At 44.1% G+C, this 23,973-nt stretch overlaps 1 protein-coding gene across 5 annotated transcripts in view; it reads left to right on the top strand.

Moving 5' to 3' along the window:
- LOC117867780 (protein DDI1 homolog 2) overlaps positions 1-23,762 on the top strand; it is a 44,267-nt gene extending 20,505 nt beyond the window's left edge. The window contains exons 5-10 of one of the 5 annotated variants that reach the window (XR_004643500.1): positions 1,417-1,544; positions 2,175-2,303; positions 4,258-4,361; positions 4,991-5,180; positions 16,126-21,003; positions 23,500-23,762. Coding sequence is in view for 4 of the 5 variants with exons in the window: in XM_034753038.1 (XP_034608929.1) it covers positions 1,417-1,544; positions 2,175-2,303; positions 4,258-4,361; positions 4,991-5,180; positions 16,126-18,083 (2,509 nt within the window). In the remaining variant the exon portion in view is untranslated. Of the gene's footprint in view, positions 1-1,416; positions 1,545-2,174; positions 2,304-4,257; positions 4,362-4,990; positions 5,181-10,887; positions 11,145-13,858; positions 13,922-16,125; positions 21,413-23,499 lie in introns of those variants that run through there. The other 4 variants (XM_034753041.1, XM_034753038.1, XM_034753039.1 and 1 more) reach the window with 4 other exon arrangements.
- Positions 23,763-23,973: the final 211 nt, after the last annotated feature.

Here is a 23,973-nt window from a genome sequence, read left to right as displayed (position 1 = left end):
CCCACAGTCTGGGTCTCCCCTCCCAGGAGAACCTCCAACCCTCTAAACCCCACCTTGCCTCAGTGGCTACTGCCAGTCATCACCTAGCCCCCGCTCACTGGGGCAAACTGCAGTCTGTAATGGCCACTCATCACTGGCAAGGGGGTTGGACCAGCTGCCTCGGCCTAACCCCAGACTGCACCTCTGTAGCCCCAGTGCCTCCATAGGCCTTGCAAAAGGCCTGCAGCCTGGGGAGTTGCCAGGCTGGAGCTCCCCAGCTCCTCTTGCCTTTCCCCAGCACCACTCTACCTCAGGTGCCCTTCTCTCTCCACAGCTAGAGAGAGACTGCCCCAGCTCCCTTGTTCACAGCCCTTTTATAGGGACAGCTGTCTCCTAATTGGGTGTGGCCCCAGCTGTGGCTGCTTTCCCAATCAACCTACCCTATCGGCTCTGCGGGGCAGCCCTTTCCCAGGGCTGTTTTAACCCCTTCAGGGCTGGAGCAGGATGATCGCCCCACCACATCCACCTTCAGTTCCCAAGCAGCCACGTCTTAGAGCACTGCATATTCCTCTCCAGTGTCCCCTTCTAGAAGGTGTATGGAAGATCACTGACTGCCTCCAAAGGGAGTTGCATTCCGCCTTCCTGTGGTGGAGGGAGGATTTCTATAAGGTAGGAGAAGGGCAGGTTCCCTCCTACTGAAAAAAAGGGAACCTATCTCTTTAAACTAGAGACCCTTCTATATTGGTAGATGAGCTATTTCTGGCAGGGTAGCTGCAGACACCCAACGTGCTCAAGGTTGCTGCAGGCACGGAGCTGCATTTCATTTGGCTTCTATCGATCTTGTGTTCCTTTTTGTAGCCTTGAATTTGGAGAGAGAATTTGTGGTGCTGTCACGGCACTCACAAGAGTTTCATGTAACCTGTCCCAACCCTGATACTTGCAAAAGGGAAGAATCTACTGAAATGTTATACAAGCATTTTGAAACATAGCTTTTTGGGATCCTAGTGTTGTAGCAGAATGACTAACGAATGTGCAGCCTTTTGCCCCTGAGTTCTTTTTATTAACTCTGTAATGACAGCTTTTTGTTGTGAACAGAGAATCAGTTGCAGGTCTCCAGGTGCTAAAGTGCATCTGACCACTTTACTCCAGACTGCTGCATTGGGTCTCTTTAAAGTGCTACAAGGAACATTCTTTCCTTCCTGCTTGCCAGCAACCTGATGCCTCTGGATTAAGGCAAGATCTTTTGCTAACATCTGCTAAGTAGGCTGGTGTTTAACTGCTGAAGTACTCCTTTCACAAGCTCTTCATAACTGGTGGTAGTGGGGAGAGGGAAGATGACAAATCTGTTTGTAATCCTTGTAAAGGGGAGGCTTTATAAATATGCCATTTCTGCTCATGGAAGGCATGATTCCGGTTTCTGGTTTTCATTTAATTCAGGCAACAAAATATTGAAGAGAACATGACAATAGCTATGGAAGAGGCCCCAGAGAGCTTTGGCCAGGTGGTGATGCTCTATATTAACTGCAAAGTCAATGGACATCCAGTGAAAGCCTTTGTTGACTCAGGTGATTCTCCCCCCAGTCTCCCCATTTTAAATCTCTTTACGCTCTTTCCGCTCTCCCTGCTCCCCCTTCTCCAGGAAATAGTAAACCCCCCAATAGGTCAATTTATAACATTCCCTTTCCACATTAAAGAATTGTTACGAGATTTAAAAGGATCTAATTAAAATCTGAATGTACTTTCTGTCATTATTCAACCTAATTAAAAATATTTGCGATGTGTGTTGTGGTTAAAACATGACCAGGAATCAGAATTCCTGGGTTCTAATCTTGCCTTTGCCGCTGGCCAGCTGTGTAACCTTGGACAAGTCACTCTGCCTATGTGCCTCAGTTTCCCTAACTATAAAACTGAGATTTCCTTTCCTTTATAACACAACACTTTTCATCTGTAGATCTCAGTGTAAGTATTCAGCTTTATTATAACTCCATAGCCATAACCATCTTCAGGTGGCAGTGGGTGACCTTTGTGTATACACACAGAGCCATGGTATAATCAAATGCCTTTATGCCATAATGTAATTCCCTGCCTGCTACTGAATCTTAGATTAAAATCTCTGTACTGGAGGAGATCAAAATTTTTAAACTACCCCTTGGTTGTTTTTAAATATTGCTAACTCCTCTTGTCTCTGGTGGTAGGTGCCCAAATGACCATTATGAGCCAAGCTTGTGCTGAAAGGTGTAACATAATGAGACTGGTGGACCGGCGCTGGGCAGGCATTGCGAAGGGAGTGGGCACACAGAAAATCATTGGCAGAGTGCACCTAGGTAAGTAGCGGTACAACAGGATAACGTTACCTGTAACGGCTGCGGCTCTTCTTGGCGCCAAAGAGTGTCTGCTTTGATACTGTTAACCAGGGGTCTCAAACGCAAATGACCACGAGGGCCACGTGAGGACGAGTACATTGGCTCGAGGGCTGCATTACTGACACCTCTCCCCGGCCGCCCTCAGCCCCGCCCCCACTCCGCCCTTCTCTGCCCCCATTCCAACCCCTTCCCCAAAATCCCCACCCCAACTCCGCCTCCTCCCTGGCCCCAAGGGGTGCAGGAGAGGTGTGGGGTGTGGCAGGGGCTCAGGGCAGGGAGTTGGGGTGTGGGGTGCAGGAGGGATGAGGGGTGCGGCAGGGGGTTGGGGTGCAGGAGGGGTGTGGCAGGGGGCTCGGCAGGGGGTTGGGGTGCAGGAGGGGGTTCAGTGCAGGGTGCGGCAGGCGGCTCAGGGAAGGGGTTGGGGTGCAGGAGAGGTGCGGGGTGCAACAGGGGGCTCAGGGCAGGGGGTCAGGGTGCAGGGTATGGCAGGGGGTCGGGGTGCAGCAAAGGCTCAGGGCAGGGGGTTGGGGTGCAGCGGGGGTTCGGTGCAGGGTGCGGCAGGGGGTTCAGGGCAGAGGGTTGGGGTGCAGGAGGGGTGCGGGATGCAGCAGGGGGTTCAGGGCAGAGGGTTGGGCTGCAGGAGGGGTGTGGCAGGGGGCCTCGGGGTGCAGGGTACGGCAAGGGGCTCAGGGCAGGGGGTTCGACTGCAGGAGAGGTTCGGGGGGTGGGCTCTGGCCTGGCGCGCACCGGGGGCAGGGCAGGCTCCCTGCCTGCCTGCCCTGCCCCCGAGCCACTCCGGGAATCGGACGGAACATGGGGGAGCAGGGGCACAGGGGTGTGTGTGTTGCTGTTGCTTCAGGCACTGCCCCCATTGGCCGGGAACAGGGAACTGTGGCCAATGGGAGCTGCTGGGGGGGCGGAGCCTGAAACAACATCGGCACACACACACACCCCTGTGCCTCTCCTTCCCCAGGTTCCATCCGCTTCCCGGAGCGGCGCAGGGGCAGGCAGGCAGGGAGCCTGCCCTGCCCCCGGTGCGCGTCAGGCTGGAGCTGCTCTAGGTAAACGCTGAGGGAGGGTGGGGGACTGTGAGGAGCTCGCGGGCCACAGAAAATAACTTTGCGGGCCGTGTGTTTGAGACCCCTGCTGTAAACTTTGGGAACTGCTATAGAGTGGGTGAGCTTAATGTGATCTTGATAAATTCTTACACCAGAGACACAATAACCAGGACTCCATCACGTTTAATGTTTTCATACAATGATCCTAACACTTTAATTCCGGTAGGTCTAGAGCCCCCATACAAATACTGAGGAAACCTTGATTCCTGGTTCTAACAGGTTATAAATAGCTTTATTCTTTGGTATGGGGGATCAGGATGGGGGTAATGGGCAGTGTGAATTGTTCAGGGCAGAATTCCAGTGCAGCTGAGTGTCTCTCTTTCCGCAGTGAGGAGAGCACTTCAGGATATCCGTGTTCTTGCATAGGTTTGTCTGAAGAAAATGCCATACAAGGAAATATTCTCTTTATTCCTTAAGACGTTGACTGTGAATTAAAGCACCAAAACCAAAATTCCACACCCTGAGCAGCTGCATGCAGCTTCTTTAGCTCTAGCTTGAGGGGTTAGTTGATCAGTTCCTACTGCACTGCAGATCCAGTCAGCTTTTAAAATAAAGGGGGGGGGATAATTAGCCCCTGGGGGCTAGAAACTCACAATAATCACCAGCGCTGGCTCAGAGTAGACTTTTCCACAGCCAAGTCTATGTGCATTGTGCTCTGATTCCATAACCTACCCACGGAGACTTGATAAGCTTTCTCTTGGATAGAGAGATACGTACAGTAGAATCCTCCTGCTGCAGTGCTTGAACACTTCTAGAGGCTGGAGGGCAGGTAACAGGGTGTTTTCTGTGTGCTTCAGCTCAGGTTCAGATTGAAGGGGATTTTCTGCCGTGTTCTTTCTCTATCCTCGAAGAACAGCCCATGGATATGCTTCTAGGACTGGATATGCTTAAGAGACATCAGGTAATGGAATCCATTGGTGCTTGTTTCGCAAACGATCCTTGGCTCTTCCGTGAGTCCTTCAATGTAAAATCGTTATCATCCTTATGAATTTTTTAGGGATTAAAAAAAACTCTGACGAGATATGTTGAGATGGTTTTCCCGTAGATTATGGGGGAAGCACTTATACCTTATAGGTTGTAAGTACTTCGTATCTTGTCCCAGCCTAAAGGTCTTTGCTCTGAACTCTTGGTGCCTGGAAAATCCTCTGAGGTCTATACATGAGCCATTTAGAATAAAGACTCTGGGAAGTCCTCACTTGTAGCCGTAATCATAGTAGGGCTGAAGAGCAGAAGGGCCATAATTATTCAAGAGCTGGCTAATAGGAGCAGCTGTAAGAAGCCACTTGGCACATTGAAGGCACAGGCTGGTGAGTTATTTCTACCCAGCATTTGTTTTTAGATTTACCAGTTGTTAGCACGTTCTTGACCCTTCGTCCAGTGCATGTAACTTTGCACTGTGTTAACCCCTTGATGTTTGGAAGGGACATTTTTCTAGTGCATTGTTTAATGTGTCACTAATTTATGTATTCTGGTCCTGTTTTATGACTGACGGTCACCAAGACATCCTTTGCATGTGTCCTCTTTTCCCAGTGTTCCATTGATCTCAAAAAGAATGTACTAGTGATTGGTACCACGGGATCTCAGACAACTTTCCTTCCAGAAGGGGAGCTCCCAGAGTGTGCAAGACTGGCATATGGGCCAGGGCGGGAGGACATGCGGCCGGAGGAGATTGCAGACCAAGAACTGGCAGAAGCTCTACAGAAATCTGTAGAGGAAGCAGGTACCACAAGGAGCCAAATCAGAGTAACAATCCGCAGAGTGCTATCAGTGACATGTCAGCCTGTGTCCTGTACTAGAAAGCTCCTCACTTTTCTCAGCTGTTCTAGTGCATCTTACTGAATGTAATGCCAGTGATGAGCAGGGGGACTTCACCCTCTCTTGCAGAGCCTCCTGATTGCTGCACTCTTTTCCTTGGGAGATCTCGATCAGATCTCTCTTCCTGGACAATACAGGCCGATGGGTTGCTGTGCCATTTTAACTTGGTCTTTCTTTGTGGTTGACCAGTAGCTCTCCCATTCCTCCCTGCCTCCATAGTCCATTCATCTTGTTGTTTTTAATGTACAGCAAGGGGACAATTTCAGTTAAGTGATATTTTAGCCATTTTAATGGGGGGAGGGCTAGAGGGGGGCTTTGTGGCAACAGCCATGAGCCATGCTCTAATCCCCACAGTCTATACAAGTGCTAAAGGAAAATTGTAGTGAGCAGTTACAGAATTGTCAATTGATATTTATTTGCTCTGTAGCTACATAAATATATGAATTTTCTAAACTGTTTTTAGAAATACCTATACTGCTTCGGTTTCTCTTCGGTGACTAGTGACGGCATCTCAGAGCTGAAATACTGCTTTACTCTGCAGCTCTGAAAATCTGATTTTCTATTTATTCAAATGAGGAGTTACATTTACTGTATCCTAACCTACATCTTCGGTGTTAAAGGTGACCTGCAAAGGGGAAAAATAATGAGCTTGTGCCCCTTCTTTTACTGCTTTACAACATAAGAGAAGCTGTAAAGGACTGCAGATTCCAGTCCTGGGCTGGAAGGCCATGATGACAGGGGAACTAGTGAAATGGGGCTTGTCTGCACTGCAGATGCTCTATAGCATCAGAGCTGGGATGCTGCAGCTGTCACTGTAGCGTAGACACTTGCTGTGGTGATGGAGCGAATGTTCCTATTGCTGTATCTAATTCACCCCCTTGGGAGGCAGTAGCTAGGTCAATGGAAGAATTCTTCTGTCAACCTAGTGGTGTCTGTACTGGGGCTTAAGTCAGCTTATAAGAACAGCCAGACTGGGTCAGACCAGTGGTCCATCTAGCCCAGTATCCTGTCTGCCGACAGTGGCCAATGCCAGATGCTTCAAAGGGAATGAACAGAACAGGGCAATTATCAAGTGATCCATCTCCTGTTATCTAGCCCCAGCATCTGGCAGTCAGGCTTAGGGACATCCAGAGCATGGGGTTGTGTCCTGACCATGTTAACCAATAGCCATTGCTGGACCTATGCTCCATGAACTTATCTTACGCTTTTTTGAACCCAGTTATAGTTTTGGTCTTCGCAACATCCCCTGGCAACAAGATGACTGGGCACTGTGTGAAGAAGTACTTCCTTTTGTTTATTTTTAAACCGGCTGCCTAGTAATTTCATTGGGTGACCCCTCGTTCTTATGTTATGTGAAATCCCTTTTCCAAGCTGAACAGTCCCAGTTTTTTTAATCTCTTCTCAGATGGAAGCTGTTTCAGACCCTTAATCATTTTTGTTGCCCTTCTCTGTACCTCTTTCCTTTTTTTAAGATGGGGCAACCAGGATTGCACGCAGTATTCAAGGTGTGGGCGTACCATGGATTTATATAGTGGCATTATGATACTTACTGCCTTATTATCTATCCCTTTCTTAATGGTTCCTAACAGTCTGTTAAGCTTTTTTGACTGCCACTGCATACTGAGCAGATGTTTTCGAGCTATCCATAATGATTCCAAGATCTTTCTTGAGTGATAACAGCTAATTTAGACCCCATAAACTATGGCTCTTGGGGCAGGGAAGGGCAGGTAGTGAGTTTTTCACACCCCAGAGTGATGTAGCTAGGTCAACATAAGTTTTAGGTATAGATCTGGCCATGGTGATGGCCTAAAAGCAGAAGACTGAGCAGTTAGCCAGGCTGTTTGAAACGTTGTGGTTCTGTTTTTGTTAATGCATCTTTGACTTCAATGAGACATGGTTTGAGTGAAAAAACTTTAAGGATTCAACGTTCTCGCTCCAGTCAATTAAGGTGTTAATAGCTCGAAATATGCATCTCTTAGACCTCCCAGTGATCAAAATCAGGAAAGGCCAAACTTTGCAATCCTGATACTTCAAAGGTGTTAAAGGAAAAAACCTTCCAGTCCTTTATCCATGATTGAGATTGAAAAATGAATTTGTGCTTTTAAAAAAAAAAAAAAAAAAAAAAAAACTTTTGCAGGTCAACTTTAAAGTAATGGTTTTATTTGATTTTTTAATTAGTTTCTTTCTTGAAGACACACTTTAATTTTTAGAGATTTGCTGTTTGAGTGGAGATGCAGTGGCAAGAATTCCTTTCATATTCCGTTAGTTTTCTTTTAGCTAAACCCTCCGCTTTTCCTCTAACTACACAGTCATGGTCTAAGGAGTAAGTAATGACTTGTTTTCAAAACTAGGTCTTTTGTATTAAGGGGCAGCGCAGGGCTGTTGGCATGTGCCCTGTGGATCACTTCATCTTTTAAGGAAAATCTACTTTAAAATTTGTGCATAGAAGAAATATCTTTAGAGTAAGGCCTGTATCATGAATTGTGAGGTTCAGTACATCAAAACAGGAAATAGTTTACTACATCCTTGAATGTTTAAGTCAAATCTAAGTCTTTATTGTCTCGAAGACCTGATCTACACTTAGAAGTTAGGTTGGCATAGCTACTCGGTTCCGGGGTGTGAAAAAGTCAGACACCTGAGTGCTGTAGTTTTACTGACCTACCTCCCTGCAGTGTAGATACAGTTCGGTCAATAGAAGAATTCTTCTCTTGACTTAGCTGTCACCGTTCTGGGAGGTGGATTACCTACATCGATGGAAAAACTCCTTCTATCACTGTAGGAAGCATCTACGCTAAGGAGATATAGTGGTATAGCTGCAGCCCTATAGCTGTGCCACAGTAGCCAGTAGTGCAGACATGCCCTTAGTTTACAGTAGGGTGACCAGATGTCCCGATTTTATAGGGACAGTCCCGATATTTGGGGCTTTTTCTTATATAGAGGCCTATTACCCCCCACCACCTGTCCTGATTTTTCACACTTGCTATCTGGTCACCCTAGTTTACAGACAAGTAGAGAGAGGCATAAATCATAACCTGGATCCAGCCTTGCCATCACCAAACCCTGGCAAACTCTAGAGCCAGACTTGGTGTCTTAGAGTACGTCTATACTTACCCGCTGGTTCGGCGGCAAGCAATCAATCTTCTGGGATCGATTTATCGCATCTTGTCTAGACGCGATAAATCAATCCCGGAAGTGCTCGCCGTCGACGCTGGTAATCCTGCTCCGCGAGAGGAGTAGGCGGAGTCGACGGGGGAACCTGCCTGACGCATGTGGTCCCGCGCTAAGTACCTTTAAGTTCGAACTAAGATACTTGGACTTCAGCTACGTTATTCACGTAGCTGAAGTTGTGTATCTTAGTTCGAACTGGGGGCTTAGTGTGGACCAGCCCTTAGGTTCATCTCATTACCTTCAACAGGAAATGTAAAATAATATTAGTAGGGCTGTCAAGCGATTAAAAAAAAATTAATCACGATTAATTGTATTAAAAACATAAGCACGCTATTAATAATAGAATACCATTTATTTAAATATTTTTGGATGTTTTCTACATTTTCAAATATATTGATTTCAATTACAACACAGAATGCAAAGTGTACAGTGCTCACTTTATATTTATTTTTATTACAAATATTTGCACTGTAAAAAACAAAATAGTATTTTTCAATTCACCCAATACAAGCACTATAGTGCAATCTCTTTATCATGAAAGTTGAATTTACAAATGGAGCATTTTGTACAAAAAATAACTGCATTCAAAAATAAAACTATGTAAAACTTTAGAGCCTACAAGTCCACTCAGTCCTACTTCTTGTTCAGCCAATCACTCAGACAAACAAATTTGGTTACAATTTGCAGGAGATAATGCTGCCCGCTTCTTGTTTACAGTGTCACCTGGAAGGGAGAACAGGTGTTCTCATGGCAGTGTTGTAGCCGGCATTGCAAAATATATACGTGCCAGATGCACTAAAGAGTCATATGTCCTTTCATGCTTCAACCACCATTCCAGAGGACATGCGTCCGTGCTGATGACGGGTTCTGCTCAATAATGATCCAAAGCAGAGCGGACCAACGCATGTTCATTTTCATCATCTGAGTCAGGTGCCGCCAGCAGAAGGTTGATTTTCTTTTTTTGGTGGTTCGAGTTCTGTAGTTTTCACATTGGAGTATTGTTCTTTTAAGCATTCTCCAAACCTCTTCCCTCTCAGATTTTGGATGGTACTTCAGATTCTTAAACCTTGGGTCAAGTGCTGTAGCTATTTTTAGAAATCTCACATTGGTATCTTCTTTGCGTTTTGTCATCTGCTGTGAAAGTGTTCTTAAAAGAACAACATGTGCTGGGTCATCATCTGAGACTGCTATAACATGAAATATATGGCAGAATGCGGGTAAAGCAGAACAGGAGACATACAGTTCTCCCCCAGGGATTTGAGTCACAAATTTAATTAATGCATTATTTTTTTAACGAGCGTCATCAGCATGGAAGCATGTTCTCTGGAATGGTGGCCGAAGCATGAAAGGGCATACGAATGTTTAACATATCTGGCTTGTAAATACCTTGCAACGCGGGCTACAACAGTGCCATGCGAACACCTGTTCTCACTTTCAGGTGACGTAAATAAGAAGCAGGCAGCAGTATCGCCCATAAATGTAAACAAACTTGTTTGTCTTAGCGATTGGCTGAGCAAGAAGTAGGACTGAGTGGACTTATAGGCGCTAAAGTTTTACATAGTTTTGTTTTTGAGTACAGTTATATAACCAAAAAAATCTACATTTGTAAGTTACACTTTCATGATAAAGAGATTGCACTACAGTACTTGTATGGAGTGAATTGAAAAATACTATTCCTTTTATCATTTTTACAGTAAAAATATTTGTAATAAAAAAGTGAGTACTGTACACTTTGTATTCTGTTGCAATATAAATCGATATATTTGAAAATGTAGAAAAACATCCAAAAATATTTAATGCCAATTGCTATTCTATTGTTTAACAGTGCGATTAATTGCAATTAATTTTGTGTGTTAATCGCATGAGTTAACTGTGATTAATCAACAGCCCTAAATATTAGTTTTTCTCCCTTTAAAATGTTTGATAGGTAAAACCAAGGTTGGTTTTCCAAAGCCTCATCAGTCAGATTGTGACTTTGCAAAACCAAAGGTTCATTTTTCTCTGACCCTCAAAACTGAGCTCAAGCAACCTGAAAAGTTTGAGGTTTTAAAATTTCGCTGTTAGTCAAGTGCAAAAAGATTGCAATAACTTATTATCAAAAGCATTTTTGTGCTAATATCATTAAAAATGCTCAACTGTTCGTTCATTTGCCAACAGTCTCACCTGGGGGTTGAGACCAAACACGCAACGTTTCAGCTCTGAAGGAAGCTGAGTGATTTAACAGAGGGATTTAAAATAGAACAGATCATCTCTAGTTGTTCTGTAGCACTCGTGGAACACTTTGACATACCTGTATAAAATGAAGTAAGGTAGGTTTTGTTTTGAGTGATTTTACGGAGTCTTAGACATGTGACAAACCTCACGTTTGTGGGCAATTGTTAGCTGTATATTGAGTTGTCAGAATATTAACTCTTGTACCATCCTCGTCCTTTCCAAAATATTAGCTGCTTGCAGATGGCACCAAGAAAACCAAGAGAGAGAAAGAGAGAGAGGATATAGTTCAGCCCTAAAAGACTCTTCTTCCTGCAGGACCTCCTGTGCACTTTTATAGTGGTTTGAATTTTGACTCCTTTTTGGTTCATGATGCGCTAGATATCGCATTGTACATCATTAGATCAGTAAAGTTCCCATTTGAATATACCTGAATTAGTCCTGAGCCTTATTCGACCCTTTCCGACCCACCTCAGAGGGGCTCGGAGTTTGGAGTTAGATGCCAGTGTCATCCTGGTATTAGTCCTGCAGAGACAATATCAATGTATTCGTTACTGTGAAGTACCAGATTCTCCACGTGAACTCCATTTCTGTTCAAGGATTTGTACTCTTCCAACAATGCGCAATGCTTTCTCCCCCGGTGGATTCCGATGGTGCCAACTCCCTGTAATTAATGAGATTTTTAGGATATTGACAGCAAAACTACAACAAAACCTAGCAATAGCAGTGGTTCTCAAACTTCGTTGATCGCACCCCTCCCTTCTTTGTGTCTGTAGTCGCTTATGCAAATCTCCTACCCCCCAAAGTACATATACTCTGAAGGCAGAGCAGAAAGCAGCAGCAGCAGCGGCTGCTGGCTGGGCGCCCAGCTCTGAAGCCAGTGCTTGCGCCAGCAGCAGTGCAGAAGTAAGGGTGGCAATGTGAAAAGTGATATTTGTCAATATCACTTGTCACAGGAGACTTAGTGCCCATTGCCACCCTTACTTCTGCGCTGCTGCTGCCGCCTCGGGGCTGACAGCTGGAGCCCCCCATCACCACCTGTTGAGGTTTTGGGGGGTGGGTGGCAGTACTCCAGCTGCCAGCCCCAGGGCGGCGGGATTCTGGCTGTCCCCTTTATCCCATCCCCCACCTCCCGGTGTGCACGACGGTCCTTCTGCATGAGCCCAGCAGCCCGGGGCTGACAGCCAGAGCTCTTTTTAAAAAAAAAAAACCAAAACAAAACAAAACAAAAAACCGCACATCTCATGCCTCCCTTGACACATTCCCGTGCCTCCCTTGGGAGATCTATCCCATAATTTGAGCACCACTGGTATAGAGAAGTAATCTACCCCTTTATATAGCTGTACTTGCATCTAGAATGCCTATGTATAGTCCCATCATGTCTATTGCCCTTACTCTTTCCAGCCCAGGAAAACCCTATCAAATATGGTGCGTTTTATCGGAGACAAGTACTTTCCCATTAATTGTATTGATTTCCTTGACAGTGTTAAAAAACAAATCCTTCTGCAGATTCTGCCATGTCTTTGGTCCTTGATAGACCATGTTCAGGTGTCTGGCAGGACACCAGCTACTTCTGTTGTCTAAATGGATACAACTCCCTGATGTATCTGACTGATTAGACCCTTATTACAGATTCCCTGTCAACAAAATCACCTTCCACTGCACCAGGGGACAACCCTGTCCCACTTCCCCTTCCAAAGAATCGGGCTGTGCAGATGGGGGTCTGAGTGTAGTGTTGGAGACACACAAATCCCAGTCTTGTTTTTCACTAACATTCTGTTGCACAGGCCTCACTGCTCACCCTGCAAAAGACTGTGACAATGTGAAAGGCTGGAGGATTTACAGAAATGTTTTCTGTTAAAATCACAACTTGACAAAATTGTTGCTATAGTTACATTAAGATCAGCTGTGCAACCAGTAGAACAGGAGTGGCCCAATGTATCCTCTTGAGACTCCACATCCCAGCTTGATCTAAATGGAAAATAATGGAAACAGGTATTCGAGGAGACCAAACCAGACTTCTTACAAGACAGGCATAAACTTTCAAGCTAATCCCAGGGGCACATGTGAGCATGTTTAGTCAGCAGAACTCAATCCAATTATCTATTTAAAAGGAGGAAGACTTTTTGAAGATTTAAATGAAGGAAAGCAATTCAGTGTGTCTTAATTACCTCAGTTGTCCTGCTGGTCCTGTTAAAGGCCACTGAGTTTTGGAACCTGTGCACAGGGAGAGACAGATGACGACAAACCAGGCAGCGCAGCTAAAAGTTTTGGATAGCTGGTTGGAAATAGGAAACTTGGACAGAGAGATTCTAGTGTAGGGACACTCACTGTCACACTGAAGGTCATGCTGGAAATTTGACAAGAGCCTGAGAGCTGATACGTTTACCCAGAATCTTAGCAAAAATAAATGAATGCAACTTTAACTTGTTGGTAATACATCTTTCTTGATCAATAGAAATTGTTATCTGAGGTTACTAATAACCAGATTCACAGCTGATCAAACACATCCTCCCCTCTGCATGAAGATGGCTGCTGTTAGTCATGTTTCACCCTTGGCTACATCTGTTCAGTCCCTGGGGTGTTCTGAAAAAGTATTGCTGTCTGAGACTGAGCACTTCTCTGGTGCCTTTCACCCAAGGATCTTAAATCTTATAACCTTCAGGCCACACTCCCATTGTGAGGCTGGTATTATCCCCATATGTAAAATGCGGATACAGGTACATAATGGGTAAGTGATGTACCCAGGGGCACAGAGGAAGTTGCTGGCAGCAGAATCCAGGAACTGTTGCGCTGTCCCCAGCTCCAGCTTCTCTGAAATGTGCCTGCTGTGTATTTTCAGCAGTGCACAGCGAGCGAGCATGCCGTTAAACATGCCTTGTGCTGTGTATTTGTATTGAATACGTAGCTTCTCCTGCACGCCGTACTGATCAAATGATAGTACAGTAAAATCCTTAACTTGATTGAAGAACAGTTCCTTTCTGACTCAACATGGCAAAGTGCCCAAACACTCTTATATCGGAATGGCCAGCCGAACTTCTGGAAGGCAAGTTGACCACAAGGAGCTCCCCGTTCAGAACCGTATATTTGAAGAAGCTGGGGGAGGGGAGAGAGAGAGAGCGGTCACAAGACTATAACCATGCATGTTGTGTGCTTTGAATTGCTAACACAAGTTTGGTGTGTTGTGTTTCCTAATCCAAACAGAACATCAGAAGCCTTGATGCATGTAGTGTGTGTGTACTGCAGCTGGAGTGGGCCACAGACCAGGTATTTATAGCTACCCATTTATGAGCTTTCACTACAACTTTCACACTGCCAGCAGCAGGGCTAACCTTGCTTTAAACAGTATTATGGAGAAACCTATGGGATGTGAAATTGACCGCTCGTTCCTTTCAGAGGATGAAAACATTCCACCTCCTTTATCTAAATGTAACAAACCTATAGTGTTGTTTTTTCTCATGTAAACATTTGTTTAAACCATTTGTTCATGGAAAGGAGGGGCTAATAGTTGTATGAGCTTTCCTGCACTACTTTCCTAATGCACCTTATTTCTTACCCACAGCACCTATGGTGCATAAACCTGAAACTCTTGAGCAGAGATGGCTAGTCATATTGAACTGCGTGGTTACTTCGCAGTGTACACAAACAAGAACTAGAAGGACACCATCACACTGATATTTACTTGTGTCCTCAGCTAAGATTCAAACACAGGTCATATCTGTATTCATTTTGGATTTTTAAAGCAAGAAATTAATTGGTGTTGACAGCAAGTCAGGTTACCAATATACAACCATTGGCCACTGGTTGGTTGGGCTTTATCTGACAACAGATATAAAGAAATAAATAATATAAAGAAACCTGGTTAACTGTATGGTTATGTTAAGCTTCCTAACTGAAAGGCTACAACTTCAGCTTGTAATGGCTGCGTGTGCGGAGTTTAACAAACAAGCCGTGACCATGTTATAGCAATTGATAATTTTATTTTTTTAAAGATGCTAGCAGTACTGACGCCCCGTGGGTTACGCAAACCCAACTTACGCAAATCCACACTTACGGAAAAAGTTCCGTAAGTTAGAAATAGGTTGGGGGGAGGGAGGGAGTTTGCCTAATGCTTGGGTATACATTACCGACTTAAGCAAAATTTGAGCTACGCAAGGCGTTCCGAAACGGAACGCTTGCGTAAGTCGGGGAGCGTCTGTACCTAAACACTTGCAGTAAATTTATTATGCAAAGCTGTCTGATTATTTTGAAGTGTCTTGGGCACAACTAGATCATATGCATACTACTTTATTACACCTTGAAAACTTACACTCCCTTGGGAGAATGTTGTTATTCAGCATGATGCATTTGAATTGCATGATTAAATGCTAAATCTCTTTTGTATTACTATGTGGCCTTTCTGTACTGATGCAAGTGTTTCTCAGAGGCCCTTTTGGGTTCTGTAATTAAAAAGCTTTACAGGTTGCTTATTTTATCACTATGAAAATAGATGTTTTGAACTCATTAACTTTGCTCAGAGGTGAACCTGTCTCTTCCCATTATGGCAGACATCAGTAGCATGGAACAGAAAATAAATGTTAAGTGAATGAAGACGGAAACTGTCAAGTAATTTAGATCCACAATTTTTCTACTCTAAAATTGTTATAATCTGATGGTAAATGTTTTCTGAACTCTAAATATCTTGCTTTTTATCCACCGCTCTGAGAAATTAAAACAAATAATAAACAGTGGCTTTCTATTACTCTGTGGCATTTCTCTTTGCTGTTGTTCTCACATCTTTGCTGATATCCAGACAAAGAAAGGATCCTCTTGTTTCTTATGAAACACAACAAGGCTAGGGGAAGGGAGCAGGTATTACCAAATAGAAAAGGATAAACTTCTATGAAAGTTGCTTTTAAACTTCAACAAATAGCTATACAAGCTAACACCACACGCACACACACACACTCTGAACATTTATCCTGTTAGAGGGGCTGTATGTAATATTTGGTGGGAGGCATGGAAGCGAAGTTGGGATCTTAACTTTTTAAATTTAGCATGTTTTTGCTCTGAAAAGTGACTCTGTATGTGGAAACATAGGATTTTCTGTTTGTTTTTTCTCAATGACTTCAGATTATACTCGGTGGCTTTACTAGTTAAAATGTCTCTTCTAATTGTGAGTGTAGCAAACACCCTGAGATCTGAAAGTCAACCTGGTTTCATCCAGTCTCTCTCATACTCACCCGTAATAACGTATCTGCCCTTGTAATTTAATTACCAAATTTGCATTTATTCAAAGAGCTCTGGAAGGGCAGTTACATCTGATCTAGTCACAGTACATTCATGAGAAAGTGACACTTCAGGTGTAGTTACCAAACTGAAATGGCATACCAAACTGATATACAAAATGTATTCTGAAATTGTTATATTACGTAAAAATGTAATAGCTCTTATAATCCTAACTACTTCTTTCTCTTTCTATCCATGTATAGAGAATAGTGATAAAGAAACTACCTCACTGGAAATGCCATCTTTACCATCTTCTGATGGATTTAAGAGTCCAGTCCATTCTTCAGGACTAAGTTCCAAGGTCTGTAATCCCACAAATCAATTACTTGATCACTCCGTCTCCGCCCCTGCTTCAATTTGCTCACACAAATCTAGTCTAGCAGAGAGAGATCCTACAGCTGTGAAGTCTTTGGAGTCACCAGCTGAATGTCAGCTAGCTCCAGACCCTCTTCTGTTACAGAATCTTTCTGATTATGCTGCTCGTTCAGCACACAATGACCATGCTATCCAGACTGGAGCAGTAGCCTGTCATAGTCCAACTATACCTTCACAGAACACACTTGAAAAAACAGTCGCCGCTGACCGTCTAATGAAATATAATATTAAAGAACAAGCCCATGGTCTGGAATCTCCTATGGAAGTGACAAGAGAAGGCAGCTTGGCTGACACCACCAGCAAGCATGGGCAGCAGGCAGTTCTAGATGTACCATTGCCTTCAGAACAGCTGGAGCTGAACCAAATGAATGAGTTTCCTTTGGATCTTCAGACATACAAAGAACCAGTGAGTGAACAATGTCTGGATAAACAGAATGAACCAACTGAGCCAGACCATCCTTGTAATGTCAGTGCCCTTGAGTTACCTGCTGTGGGGGAGCCAGGCCTCACGAACATCCAGCCAGAATCACCCATTGACTCTCTTACTGAGAGACGAAAAAGTGGGCGGGAGACTATAGAGCTTTCGTGTGGGAAAGAAAATATCCCAATGTCAGCACCCCGTGGCTGTACACATACAGAAATCTTCATGGAAACGGATGTAGCTGAGCAGTCTGTCATCACAGTGCATAGCTTGTCAAGCAAACAGAACGCTCAAGCAAAGAATATTGGTGGATCTGTTCTGAACTTAGATTGTTCTTTGATGCAGATGGAGTCATCAAAGCATGACCCCTCTGTGTCTGTATTTTCGAGTAACCCGGTTTCCACTAGTGATTTACTGCAGCCTGAAACCAGCGTTGAAATGACTGCAGTATGTACGGAGTTACCTAATTTATCAGCTGAAAATAGCTCTTCCTCCTCTGACATTCATCAGCTGAACGGTGATACAGCAGCATCCACTGAAGAGCCAAGTTTATCTTTAACAGCAGCGTTGAAGGAGCTTCATGAACTTTTGGTTATAAATAGTAAAGGAGATTCTGTCATTTTTATGTCTGAAGAAGACACAGATCAGCCAGAAACTGTTCTTGAAGAGCAAATGGAATGCAAGGAGCTTTCTGATGATGAACATGCAAGTGTGGGTCCGGAGCGTGGGGATCTAAATAGTTCTTTTCATATGGTGATGCCTGAACATGTGAACCCTGAGGGGCTAGCAGGGGCACCATCTTATGCTATGGGAATAGAAAATGCTAGCATCAAGATTTTAACTAGCAGCCAGTCAACTGTTGAAAAAGATGCTCTAGAGATACAGAAATCATCAAGTAAGAGTAATTCTGTCATTCTGAGCTCAGTTGCAACATTTGAGCAACTACAGAGGACTGAGCAGGCAGAAATTTTACCTGAATGTTTAGTAAATGACCAAGTTCCAGCCAGTCAGACTTTAGAGCTGAATAGATCACGTTCACCTGAGCTCACGGTGGAGGATGACGTTCCTCGGGAGGCTCAGAGCCTGTTAACAGAAGTGTCTGAAATAAGTGACAGTTCCTCAAATCCTGAAGATCCAAGGCCACCATGTGGACTTGTTGAGCCATTGCTCTGCCCCCCAGTCAGCAATCTGGAACTGCGCTCCAGAGCTCCTCCGCTGCCTGTTTTCCCTGCAGCCGACATTAATCAGATTCTGTGCGCTGGCTTTACCATGCGGGAAGCTCTTGAAGCTTTGGAGCAAGCTGGTGGAAATGCAAACCTTGCTCTTCTCTTTTTATTAGCCAAGAATATTGTAGTTCCTACGTGACCATGGAAAAGATGGCCTGGCTGCTCCATCCTCCTTTTAAAGAACGTATCTAAATGATATAGAATAACCTGCAAGCTGAATGTGGTCAGATTTTTAAAAAAAAAAATTTCAGCCAAAGTAATTTATGATCTCTTCTGTGTGTGTCACGCGTTAAATTTGGGCCTTTTAAAAGAAAAGTCTTGGCATTGTGTAAACACATTAGCTTTGAATTTTCCTTGAGATAGTGCATACTGGAATAAAATTGTTTTTATTTAATTGTATGATTTTAGAATGAGCTCCGATATTATGAATTAAAAAGCAGAAGCCATTGAGGAAACCACCACCCCGTTCAGCAAAAAGCAGATTGTGAAATGAACTGAATGTGCATGTACGTGCATCCCCAAGGCAGTGCAGAGCATGTGCTGTTATAGGAGAGGCGCACACAAGCTAGGAATTCAGTATGGTACAAACTGAAACGAAGTTTGTTAAATTAAGCTGTTTGGAATTGTACCAGTCATCACTCTACTGTGCTTTATAATCTGATGCTGATGAAGAATTGTAGCGGCTACTAGAGGTATGTCAGTGCCCACAGGGCTCCGGATCCAAAAAAGTTTTGCGGGGATGTTCAAAGCTTGCACCTTTTTGTGCGTTGATAGCTGATGCCTAGGTTGCCAAAATGTATTCTGCTATTGGGCCAGCGTGTTAAAGTTTACATAGTGGGGCAGGGGGAGGAGGGAGATAAAATTTGGTGCTACCAAAAATAAGAGACAAGGCAAATGATCTGAAGATATCCTGGTGTTAATCTTTTATTTCATTTCCCCAGTGAAGGGTATTTTACCCCTTTATAGATTTGCCCATATCTTCCTCCACAGAGAAAGGGGGGGGAAGCCTTCTTAAGCAGATACCTTTTAATTTGTTTTGTTAAACAATTTCATTAATTGCATCTGTTGCTATGGCTCTTTTCTCCTTTTGCCCCAGTCCCCTACAAAGGCATATCCTGTAACTGTTCAGAGAACGAATTCTCTACGCGCTGAGTAGGGACATATAATTTAAAGGGCTGAAGACATTTCCTTTGCACTAGTTTATCTCAATGCTTGGGGGTGATCAACCCCTCAGCCCTTTTTAAAATGAACACTCCAAGGCTATGATCTTCACTGTAGAAATCTTCACTGCAAAAACTCTTTGTGGATCGCAGTGTAGTACCATGTGATAGATGAAGACTCTCCACATAAAGCACCTTGAAGCTAGGGCACTGATCTGGCTTCTGTATTACAACCATTGAAGCCTTTCAGGAGGTTCCCATCAAGAACTGCCTTTTTAGGACCCACAGAGACTGTGCTCAGGAAAGCCTGGTTCCAGGGAATCAGGTGCTTTCCTGGGGATGAACTACTTTCTCCTGTTTTACGGAGGTTCATGACACGATTGAGGAGGGGAAGAGGGAAAAGCGTGATACAAATTGTGAGTAGAAACCTTAAGCCGGTCCCATTTGCAAATCTCTGAAGTGGCTTCGCCTAAAATGTAATCTCTGACTTCCTGCTTCAGACAAATAAACTGAAGTCATAAGTCCACAGTGACTGGCGATCCATTTTCTCAACACATTACGTACGTTGGGTTTGTCTGGGGCTCAGAACTTGTCCCTATTTTTTCTTGCTTAGAATATTTGCATATGTGCATTTGGGGGCTTTCAGGGGAGCGATATATAAACCGCATACATTCAATCGGATATATAGACTTGTGCGAGTCCCAGATGGCAGTGAGGGATAACTGGGGTTGGGTTTTTTTTGTTTTTTTTTTCAGTGTGTAATGTAGTCAAGGACAGCTTTGAGGAGTCCTGTGAATACCCAATAGAGCTTTCACAGGAATTGTGACTATAGAACTGAACCTAGGAAACATCAGATGATTTATTTTAAACCCTGCTCAAGGCTTCTTGAGGAAATACTGGTGTTTCAGGATTTTTACCAAGCACTAAAGCCTTGATAAGCAGGTGGTGGCAGTAAGCACCTTATGAAATATTCTACAGTGAGCAGTACCCCTGTGGTAAGCTGTAGTGTCTTGGGTCATTATTGTAGAACTGACTTATAAGTGCCCTTTCTAAAGGGCCTTTGGAAATTAGATGTACTATCCTATCCTAGAACATCTCTGGTCAAATGGAACTGCTGTAGGAAGTTTTGAGGGGAAGTTCTCGGGCCAGTGTCATACAGGAGGTTAGACCAGATGATCATAATGGTCCCTTCTGGCCTTGGAATCTATGAAGCTATCCCTATTTGCCTCTGCTTCCAAACACTAGCTAGTAGTAAAGCTCCTTTCCTTCCCATCTAGACTGTTCTCAATCCAAACAGCCAGGCTCTGCGCCTAGGTATGCTCTTGCAGCACCATGGACTTCAGTGGGATCTTCTTGGAGAAGATGCTTGGCTGGTATATGCTGTCATAGCTCAGTTGAAGACACCTGCTGAGGGTCTGCCCTTTTGTGTATATGTAAGATCTGAACTTGCTGCCCTTAGCACACAGTTTGATTTACTGCCTGCTATTTAAAACACCAGATATTAGTCATCCGATGTTACAATACCCGTGTCAGATTTATGTGTTAATTTTTTTACAAGCAGTTGCTAATAGCTAAATGAAGTATGGCTGCTTTGCACCAGACCGGTTGAAGGTTCTAGTTTTATGGCCATAGTTAGTTACAGATTGCACCTGCACAATTTATGCTAATAAAACGTTAGCGCATCAGCCAGTTGGCTTTGATAGTTTTATTTTTTTCTGTCCTATACTACCGTTTTTAAATTTTTATGTTTTTGAACTCTTCCCGTGCTTTACAGAAAATAAACGCAAATCAGTACTGCTAGAATTTCCTGTGTCCCTTTCTCTAAATGGCTGGAAACAGAGGCCTGACCCCAAAATTGTAAAATAGCTGCAAGTACTACTTAAGATCTATCTAAACCTGGTGAGTTTAAGGTCTTTATTATATGAAACTTTACTTTGAGTGAGCAATGCAATGGGATTAAATTAGAGAATAAACAGAACTGAATAATTTTGTCTCTTAAGGAACAAGATCCAATAAACAGAATTATAAAATTGAAAAAAAAGTTTGTTTCTAAAACAATTTACTTGAATCTTCTTAATCCAATAGACTGCATAGCATTGTTTTTCCTTAGAGAGAGTGCTACCTAAGAACTGTCTTCTATTTTAACGTGTAGCACGAGTCCTTTTGCTGTGCAGTATGCTACCTCTGTACAAAGTGATGTGGAATCACTGTTGGATGACAGTGATAGGACAGACTACATATATTTGTCCTCAGAGGAGAGGATTTTGCCTCTTCCCTCTTTCCCCTTCTTCCCCCTCCCCTCACCCCCTCCACACAAAAAAAAGGATGGGGGGGAATAGCTCAGTGGTTTGAGCATTGGCCTGCTAAACCCAGGTTGTGAGTTCAATCCTTGAGGGGGGCCATCTAGGGATCTGGGTCAAAAATCTGTCTGGGGATTGGTCTTGCTTTGAGCAGGGGGTTGGACTAGATGACCTCCTGAGGTCCCTTCCAACCCTGATATTCTATTCTAAGAGTTCAGGCTTGATTTTTTTTTTTTACAGTGCAGATGACTTTCCTCCCCAAACTCTTAGAGGGGATTAGAATCCACCCTGTGTAAACCAATTAGCACAAATTAAGTATTTTGTCTGAGGATTAAAACATCATTTCTAATTAACATTTCATGCATCAGACAGAAGACAGGACTGCAATGTAACTATACCGTCAACTTTATGATCAAATCTGAGTTCATCTGAAGCTAACAAGGAAGGGGAGGAGTATACTGAGAACGAGCTGGCTCTGTGAGCTGGAGTGGAAGGCAAAATGAAAGAGGAGCAATGACAAGGGTGGAGAGAATTTTCTATTTGGTCTGGTAATCCTTTGACTGTCTCTTAATTCTTGCCAAGAAGTGGACCCATCTCAGACTGGTATTTTCCAAAAGTCTGTGTTCAGCACAGTTCATTGGCCTTTGTCCATTGCCAAATTGGAATTGAGCACTTGTTGATAGCTTCAGTAGAGGCACCAAAGATTGAATGGGCCGTGTAAACTACTCCCTGCACCGAAAGGGAGTCTTTCCAGATTCCTTGCATTTATTGAGTGCCTTAAATCAAAGGCTCTTGAAACTCTGCAAACAACTGAGTTAAATCTTGTGACACCCTGTTCAGGGAGGGAAATGTTTTCCCTATTTTACATATCAGGAAACTGGCCCAGAGAAGCTGCGTCTTACTCAAGATACCAGGAAGTCTTTGGTAGCCTTTGGCAAGTCACTTAACTTCTCTGCCTTGGTCCACATGTAAAGTGGGGATGATATTTCTCTCGCTTAACAGGGATGTTGGAAGGATTTGTAAAGCCCTTTGGGTCTGAGATGATGTAACTGAAGAGTATTATTTCTAGACTAAGGAGTACTGATGCTGTACAGAACTGGGGGCTTAAGGGGACTTCCAGTGGGCTTAGGATCCTTTTCCTGCATCTCCCTGTCACCTCCCAGCACCCAACCCCATCATCCCTGATGAGAGAGGGAGAAAGAGGGACCTTGGGGTGGGGTATGCATGTCTTTTCGCCTGGCTCCCTTTCAGATTTGGAGCCCTGTTGTTTTCTTCCCTTGCACCTGCCCATCCCTGGGATGTTCTCTTAACCTCCCCTCCACCTTGCTGGCTCTAGAACCTAAATACCATTCTCCTTAGAGGGCTGGATAAAGGTCATAACTTCAGTTTGGCTTTAAGGGAGCTAATGTGGCAGCCCCAGGACTGACCCCCAATGCAGCATCTCTGCTGAGTTCAGCCATTGTTCCTAAGAAACAATCTGGATTAGAGACTCTTTGTGCCCTTTGACCAGCATCAACCCTTCTCTCCCTATTCAGAGCAGTTACCCCAAATGGGAAGATTTCTCTTATCTGTTTCCCCACACCCCAAACTTTGCAATGCCTCTCAGTTCTGACACACAGAACCCGGGCTGCTCCAGCCTGGGGAAAACCTCTCCAGGAGCATCTGGGCTCTACCACCTTAAACAGACGTTGGGGTGGTGTTAGGCCTTGGTACTACACAGCGCTTTGCTCATGGGCCCTGCTCAGTTCATCAACAACTGGGTAAAGTACCCAAATGATAAATGTCCTGTGCTATAAATAGGACTGTTCCTACTCTTCCATCCTCCTACTCAACTCCAAAGCAAACCAGTCAACACAGTGACCCAACCACCCCTTTCCTAATGCCTCCCTGTGACATGTATAAGTGGCAGGGGAAAAAAATTTAATGGGGAACCACAGGAACAATCAGAAGCTTCTTAATAAAAATCCCAGTACGTAGGAAATCCTCTGTCGGTAGCCATTGTTCCTGTTGAAGGAATTCTCCCATTCCCGTATTTAAAGTGTTCTGTGAAATGGGGCCAGGGCTTACCAAACTATTGGCATCTGAATTTTTTTAGGCACGATGGATGTCTGCAGAAGAGGATGGTGCCAGGGATACGCTGGGTGGGGGAAAGGAGGGACCTCTGCCGTGCTGAGTAAAGTAGTGTGTGGAAACCTATCAAGAAATGGATGGTGGTGATGTGGAATGTATCATTTTACAGAGGAGGGCAAAAGACCTCCTTTGGTCCATTCCCCCTAGATTGGTCTGGGGTTTACTAGGATTATAAAGTCTGCTAGCCAACGAGCTTGGCTTGTGGAAAAGACCGTGGATCCATAATGTTAGGACTTGGAGGTCTGGCTGTTTCAGATGCTGCAGAGGGATCATCTTTACAGGTGAAAGGATACTGCCTTGATGGCCCATTCAATACTTGGCCTTATCTGTGAGGCTGACAACAAGGGAGGCAATTGTGATGGTGACTTTTGTGATGCAAGTACCAGCTACTGGGTAGGTTTGAAGTAGATTGGCCGGTGATCGGGGAAGGGGGAATCCT

This window comes from Trachemys scripta, chromosome 19 (genome assembly GCF_013100865.1).
Source record: "Trachemys scripta elegans isolate TJP31775 chromosome 19, CAS_Tse_1.0, whole genome shotgun sequence".
Lineage (NCBI taxonomy): Eukaryota > Metazoa > Chordata > Testudines > Emydidae > Trachemys > Trachemys scripta.
This window is presented reverse-complemented; position numbering and strand designations above follow the sequence as displayed.